The following is a 7,958-nucleotide window of genomic DNA, read 5'->3' on the forward strand; positions in this document are numbered from 1 at the left end:
TTAGAAATATTAGTGATAAAAATCTTAACTGAATGACGTACAAAAACTTAATCAGGTTATACAGATATTAGCTAATTTAAATGAAAGAAACATTATTTGAGATGTTATTGATCTTCTATTGGAATAACTTAATCAAACTTCAAAATACAACTTCTGCTTCAACTAACTCTGAGGTTGAATTTTACATAGAGGGAGGTGGGCAGCTATTTAAAATCTGTCTAACTTTTAATTGCATCAAGATGAGATCCTATCCAATTTGATTCAAGATCCTTCCTCAGATTGCAGCTGTCACTCAAAGTGCGAGTGGCCATTTGGTTCCAGCAGCGCTACTAGTGGCCAAGGCTGAGACTATGTTTGGCCTCAAAGCAGAAGAGACAATGGAAGTAGGAGGTCATGAACGATAGCATGCAGGATTGGGGGGAAAGGCAGTGGGAGAGAGAGGGAGGCAATATTTTTGGGATCGCAGGATATCCAGTCGGGGACATGAAGCCCATCACCAGCCCAGCAACACTGTACCAAGGACTTCTCTGCTCTGGCTAAATCTCATCTGTTGGGAGAGTTGGTCCTTCGGTAGATAACAATTGCCCTCACCACAGTTGATGTCCACATGCATGAGTGGAGGCAGACAATTGGCATGGTGCTGCTGTGGTGGCTCAAACTTTTACTTTATCCTAGCTATTTTGCTCATGGGGGAGCATAAAATTGTGGCCAAACAGTTCTGGCAGTATGAAGAACTCAGTATCACACAGTATTTATATGCTTGTTATCCCAGCATATTCTAACTTGCCTTTGATCATTTAAATTTATAGCTGCATTACATGCATATACCTACAGAGTTAAAGTGAACGCGTTTAGAAGTATGTCACTAGAGGCAGGTACATTAACAACATTTAAAAAGCATTTCTTTAAATACATGGACAGGAAAGGATTAGAAGAATATGGGCCAAGTGCAGGGAAATAGGGTTAGCGTGGATGGACATTTTGGTCGGCATGGACCAGTTTGGGCCAAAGGGCCTGTCTCGTGTTGTAGGACTCTATGACTCTATTTATGTATTAATTTAACTTGGTTTTTGGAGGGTTTAAATTTAAACTAACTTTAGGTTAGTTTCTTCAGACTGTGTTTTGAAACCAGTACAAAAGAGAATAGATGACTGAAGCACTCTGAAGGAAGATTTGACAAAATTTGTTTATAATGTGGGTTTTTACGATGAGGGGGGAAACATGTTAATCAATTTGCCTAGCAGAAGCTAGGATGAGCACTTTTAAAATTTATTTTTAGTTAAAAGCTTTCAGTTAACGGTATATATTACCTCAGTATAAAAGGTATAGTTTCCAAAAACTTCCAGATCAGGAATGTTTATTTGGAACTTCGCAGATTATTAAAGGACTAACAAAGCATTAGCCCTCAGTCATGGTTGTAATCAAAGGAAATGGCCTTGCAACTCATGGGATTGGAACTAAGAATAAATAGTCAAGTTAAACATTCAGATTTGATGGAAAAGGAAATTTTATTTGGAATCTTGAGTAACTCTAACATGAATGATGTCAGGAATTAGATGGGTCTTTCTTTGTGTTTGGAAATCTTTCAAGATTTGTTATATTTGGATAGCTTAGTTTGCTTTATTTATTTATTCTCTTGTGTAAGAAACCTCTGTTCTATTGTTAAAATTTAATCTGCGGCCTTATGTGTTTACGTTTAAGTTAAAGATGACCATGGAACGGAATGAAATGAAAATGAAACAGAAGTGTGTTACATGATTTATCCAGCCAAATTTCGTTATGGAATCTGACTTATCCTGCAGTAACACTCCATTCCTTCATTGTCACTGAGTCAAAAGCCTAGAACTGCCTACCTCATCGCATTATTGGATTATCTTCATTGCATAGATCACAACTGTCCAAAGTGAGGATGAGCACCTTCTTAAGACCAACCAAGGTTCGGCAATAAATGTTTGCCTGGCCAGCAATAATTCCATCCCAAGAATGAACATATTTACAAATGATTATGTCTGGAGGACACCACAGTGACAAATTCAGACCAGACCAACCCACCTAAATAATTAAGCTACTTCATAAGTTTTAAATTATTAATTACACTGCATTAAATATATAGAAGTTATTGATAGTGATTAATTATAGATGTAAATAATTGCAAGAACGCTGTGTGTTAAGGCTTTGCACTGTAATTTGTCCAGATCAATATAACAAAGACTTATATCACTTTATCATATGTTGCATTCATATTCAAATTCTTGCAAATTTTCAGGTAATCTTATTTTAATCATTCCACTATAATACTGTTTATTAATCATTCAAAACATTCAATATGTTAAGAAACAGTATGAGGTCCGATTCTAACCAGCAATAAATACCAAAAAAAAATCCACTTTCTCCCAGAGTTACACACAAGGGACTCAAATGCATGGTGAGTTGAGGTACGTACTGCGCTCATTTATTTTGTACCTGGCTTCTGATGCTTTTTTTTATTTACATGCTGATTAGAACTGGGTTCCAGAAAAGTAATCAAAATTTTGTTACCTGCTTGATTATTGCAATCACATAATTTCTAAATGCCCTGTGCTTGGTCCTACTGTCCATGAGTGAGACTTTTTCTGAAACGGGAAACTGAAAGACAAAATTAGTATGTTGTGGATGTTTTCTAAAAATGCCTAATTGCTTTCCACCTCTTCTACAGTCATCTATTTCTTGCTGGGATACACTTCCAAAGGTCTGAGGTGCTTCAGGTACCTGTCCAAAGTCCCATTTTGCCTGTGTGAACGTAGAAACTGATTGCAGATTGGTTACTTGACAATAGAAGTTAAAAATCACACAGCACCATGTTATAGTCCAACAGTTTTATTTGGAAGTACAAGCTTTCGGAGCACTGCTCCTTCATCGGGAAGCTAGTGGAGTAGGATCATAAGACACAGAATTTATAGCAAAGATCACAGTGTAATACACTGATGCAATATATTGAACAAACATAGATTGCTGTTAAGTCTTTCATCTTTTAGAATGGGCTGCAGGTTTCAATTCATTAATATTTAAATCCCAAAACTTCTTTCAAGTCACATTCCCAAGATAACATAAGGTTTTACAAAAAAAAAAGGTGACACCTCAGCTTAGACAATGCATTAAAGGTATGAGGTTAGAGTCTGTATGTATTCCAGTCTTGAATCAGACTGCTTCTATTTCCAAAGTATAAAATGTCACATGGATTACATAAAAAAAACTGCCTACAGATTGTGTGCTTTTTGAACAAAATAGAATGTATCTGCTAATATAATTCTGCAAATGCAAATTCACCCCATAGACTTATGTGTGTGTGTGTGCGTGTATGCATGTGAGGCAGTGAGAGAGTGTGAGTGAGAGTATGTGTGTGTGTGTGTGTACGCATGCTTGATTGAGTATGTTGTGAGTGTGATGGAGTATATGCCTGTGAGAGGGTGTGCGCATGGGTGTGAGTGTGAGGTGTGTGTGTGTGCCTTAGAGAGAGCATGTGTATGAGAGAGTCTCAGCATGAGTGTGTGAGTATGCTTACTTGTCTGTGTGTGAGACTATAGTGTATTGGGGTGACCTGTAGTGTGACATGAACCCAAGGTCCCGGTTGAGGCCATCCACATGTGTACAGAACTTGGCTATATGCGTGCGCACGCACACACACTTTCCCTCACATGCATACATATAAGTCTATGGAGTGAATTTGCATTTGCAGAATTGTATTAGCAGATACATTTGATTTTGTTCAAAAAGCACACAATCTGTAGGCAGTCATTCTTTTTTTATAATCCGTGCAACGTTTTATAAATTCCTACTTTGGAAATAGAAACGGTTTGATTCAAGATTGGACTACATATAGACTCTAACCTCACACCTTTAATGCATTGTCTGAGCTGAGATGTCACCTTTAATTTTATAAAACCTTCAGTTATCTTGGGAATGTGACTTGAAAGATGTTCTGGGATTTACGTATTAATGAATCGAAACCTGCAGCCAATTCCAAAAGATGAAAGACTTAACAGCAATCTAGGTTTGTTCAATACATTACATCAGTGTATGACACAATGATGTTTTCGCTATAGATTCTGTGTCCTATGCTCCTGCTCTACTAGCTACCTGATGAAGGAGCAGCTCTCCGAAAACTAGTGCTTCCAAATAAACCTGTTGGACTATAACCTGGTGTTATGTGATTTTTAGGATTCTGGATTAGTGGTGCTGGAAGAGCACAGCAGTTCAGGCAGCATCCAAAGAGCAGCAAAACTGACGTTTCGGGCAAAAGCCTAATGAAGGGCTTTTGCCCGAAACGTCGATTTTACTACTCTTTGGATGCTGCCTGAACTGCTGTGCTCTTCCAGCACCACTAATCCAGAATCTGGTTTCCAGCATCTGCAGTCATTGTTTTTACCTAGTTGATTTTTACCTTATGTGATTTTTAACTTTGTCTACCCTAGGCCAACATCAACACCTCCACAACTTGACAACAAAAATCATTGCAGTTAGATTGATATTGATACTGGCTATGAGGGTATGATTGGACCAACAATTGAACTAGTTGAATGGCTGAACTAATAATTTAGATGAATGTGATTATACATCTCACCGTATGTGAGAATTTGAATTTCAGTTTTAAATATCTCTGAACAATGTGCTGTCAGTACAACAACAATGAAACTGTCAACTGGTTTGCTGATATTGTTTGGAAAGGGTTTCCTTCAATCCTTTACCTGGTCTTGTCTATATGCAATCCTGATATCTCATCAGTCACAGTATTTGGCCGGCAAACAGTTCTCGATGAGCAAACATTTCCTGCAAAGTAATAGCTAGCTAATTTTTTGTCCCATCACAAATTCCATTCTCGAGCTATTACCTTCACCTTCTTCCTGGTCACTCTCTGTGGTTGAACTCGTCAATTTGGGATTTGACTGTGATGAGCTTCTAAACATGTGCATTCCAGCAACAAGACTGCTGCCAAGACTCCAAAGTATTGTCCATTTTCATATGTGTCAGCTCCTTAACTGCTGAAAGTTTTATTCACATCTTTTCTATGACTATTCCAATATTCTCCTGCCCAGCCTTCTAACTTCTGCCCTCTATAAATTCCAGTAATTACAACCTCTGCTGTTGAACTTGAACTAAGATGTGTTAACCTCCTAACAAGTGCTCACTTGGCCTACAGTGATTCCTGATCAGGAAATGCTTTGATTTAAAATTTTGTATGCTTGCTTTCAAATCTTTCTGTCATGTCATCCATTCCTCTCTCTCTAGCTGCCTTGAACTCTTAGAGTCATAGAGAGTCATAGAGGTGTACAGCATGGAAACATACCCTTCGGTCCAACCTGTCTATGCCGACCAGTTATCCTAAACTAATCTAGTCCCATTTTCCAGTACTTGGCCCTTATCCTTCTAAACCCTTCCTATTCATATACCCATCCAGATGCTGGATGTTGTAATTGTACCAGCCTCTGCCACTTCCTCTGGCAGCTCATTCCATACATGCCCCACCCTTTGTGTGAAAAAGCTGCCCCTTAGGTCCCATTTAAATCTTTCCCCTCTTACCCTAAACTTGTCTATTTACCCTATCAATGCCCCTCATGATTTTATAAACTTCTATGAGGTCACCCCTCAGCCTCCGACGCTCCAGGGAAAATAGCCCAAGCCTATTCAGCCTCTCCATACAGCTCAAACTCTCCAACCCTGGCAACATCCTTGTAAATCTTTTCTGAACCCTTTCACGTTTCACAACATCCTTCCGATAGGAGGAAGACCAAAATTGCACGCAGTGTTCCAAAAGTGACCTAAACAATGTCGTGTACAGCTGCAACTTTACCTCCCAACTCCTATACTCAATGCTCTGACCAATCAAGGAAAGCATACCAAATGCCTTCTTCACTATCCTGTGGAACTATGAACCTGCACTCCAAGGTCTCTTTGTTCAGCAACATTTCCCAGGACCTCACCATTAAGTGTATAAGTCCTGTGCTGATTTGCCTTTCCAAAATGCAGCACCTTACATTTATCTAAATTAAACTCCATCTGCCACTCCTCAGCCCACTGCCCCAATTGATCGAGATCCCATTGTACTCTGAGATAACCTTTTTTGCTGTCCATTGCACCTCCAGTTTTGATGTCATCTGTGAATTTACTAACTATACCTCCTATGTTCATATCCAAATCATTTATAGAAATGATGAAACGCAGTGGACCCAGCACCGGTCCTTGTGGCCTCCAGTCGTAAAAACAATCCTCCACTACCAGCTCTCTGCCCTCATGAATGCTCTTCGTTTCTTCTTCAAAACAGTCATCAATTTCGTGAGACATGATTTCCTACGCACAAAGCCATGCTGACTATCCCTAATCAGTCCTTGCCTATCCAAATACATGTAAATTTTGTCCCTCAAGATTCCCTCTAACTACTTGCCCATCACTGATGTCAGACTCACTGGTCTATAGAACCCTGGCCTTTCCTTACCACCTTTCTTAAATAGTGGCACCATGTTAGCCAACCTCCAGTCTTCCAGCACCTCATCTGTGACTATCGATGATACAAATATCTCAGCAGGGGCTCATCAATCATTTCCCTAGCTTCCCACATAGTTCTAGGATACACCTGATCAGGTATTGGGGATTTATCCACTTTTATGCACTTTAGACATCCAGCACTGCCTCCTCTGTAATAAAGACATTTTTCAACATGTCACCATCTATTTCCCCACGTTCTGTATCTTCCATATCCTTCTCTACAGTAAACACTGATGCACAAAACTCATTTAATATCTACTACATCTCCTACGGTCCGACACATAGACTGCCTTGCTGATCTTTGAAGGGTCCTATTCTCTCTCCAGTTACCATTTTGTCCTTAACATATTTTCAAAATCCCTTTGGATCCTCCTTAACTCTATTTGCCAAAGCTATCTCATGCACCCTTTTTGCCCTCCTGATTTTCCTCTTCAGTATCCTCCTACTGTCTCTATACTCTTCTAAGGATTCATTCAATCTCTGCTTTCTGTACCAGACATATGCTTCCTTCTTTTCTTGACCAAAACCTCAATTTCTCTAGTCATCCAGTATTCCCTATACCTACCATCCTTACCCCTCACCCTAACAGGAACATACTGTGTCTGGACTCTCGTTGAGCTCTACTACCTTCAGATCAAATTCTAGTATCTTGTTCATCTCTAATTTTAATCTGCCATTTGTTGGCCTTTCTTAAATATCCTTGGCTTTAAGCTTTGAAATTTCTTTACTAAATCCCTGTGCCTCTAGCTTTCTACTTCCTTTAAGGCATTCCTTGAAATATATCTCCATGACTAAGTCTCAATGACTAATTTGTTGGAATATCTCCTTGTGTGGTTTTGCGTCAGTTCGTTTCTGATGCTAATATGAAACACCTCGTGATATTTTGACTATTTTAGATGTCCATCATAAATGCAAGTTTGTGTCACTATGGATATGGTGATTATTACTCAATAATGAGCTTGGATACAAAGACAGGTAGCATTAGAAATAGAAAAAGATATTTGGGGAAGAAACATCCAAGTGAACACATCTCAGGTGTGGCAGCACATGCTTTTCTCCATTGACAGGTTGGCAATCCTTATGGAGAACTACGTTCAGCAGACTACTCATTGGAAGTATAATATGCGCATTGACCTACATTATATCAGATTGGTCATGAGTTCTGTTGCAGCATTCCTTATTCACTTCTTAGTTACTCTTTGTTGTTTTTTATATTGTGGATTAGAGTGGTGCTGGAAAAGCACAGCAGTTCAGGCAGCATCCGAGGAGCAGGAAAATCAACGCTTCGGGCAAAAGCCCTTCATCAGGAATAGAGGCAGAATGCCTGCAGGGTGGGGAGATAAATGAGAGGAGGGTGAGGGTGGGGAGAAAGTAGTATATAGTACAATAGGTGAATGGGGGTGGGGATGAAGGTGATAGGTCAGGGAGGAGGGTGGGGG

The 7,958-nt window shown here is 39.4% G+C and overlaps 1 protein-coding gene across 1 annotated transcript in view; it reads right to left on the bottom strand.

Annotated features, from left to right (window-relative positions):
* The window catches only part of LOC122551928 (adenylate cyclase type 10-like), a 187,001-nt gene that overhangs the window by 107,194 nt on the left and 71,849 nt on the right, over positions 1 to 7,958 (bottom strand). Inside the window, exon 15 of the mRNA XM_043694498.1 lies at positions 2,539 to 2,625. Coding sequence (XP_043550433.1) covers positions 2,539 to 2,625 — 87 coding nt within the window. The remainder of the gene's footprint in view (positions 1 to 2,538; positions 2,626 to 7,958) is intronic.

Source organism: Chiloscyllium plagiosum, chromosome 7 (assembly GCF_004010195.1).
Source record: "Chiloscyllium plagiosum isolate BGI_BamShark_2017 chromosome 7, ASM401019v2, whole genome shotgun sequence".
NCBI classification, from domain to species: Eukaryota; Metazoa; Chordata; class Chondrichthyes; order Orectolobiformes; family Hemiscylliidae; genus Chiloscyllium; species Chiloscyllium plagiosum.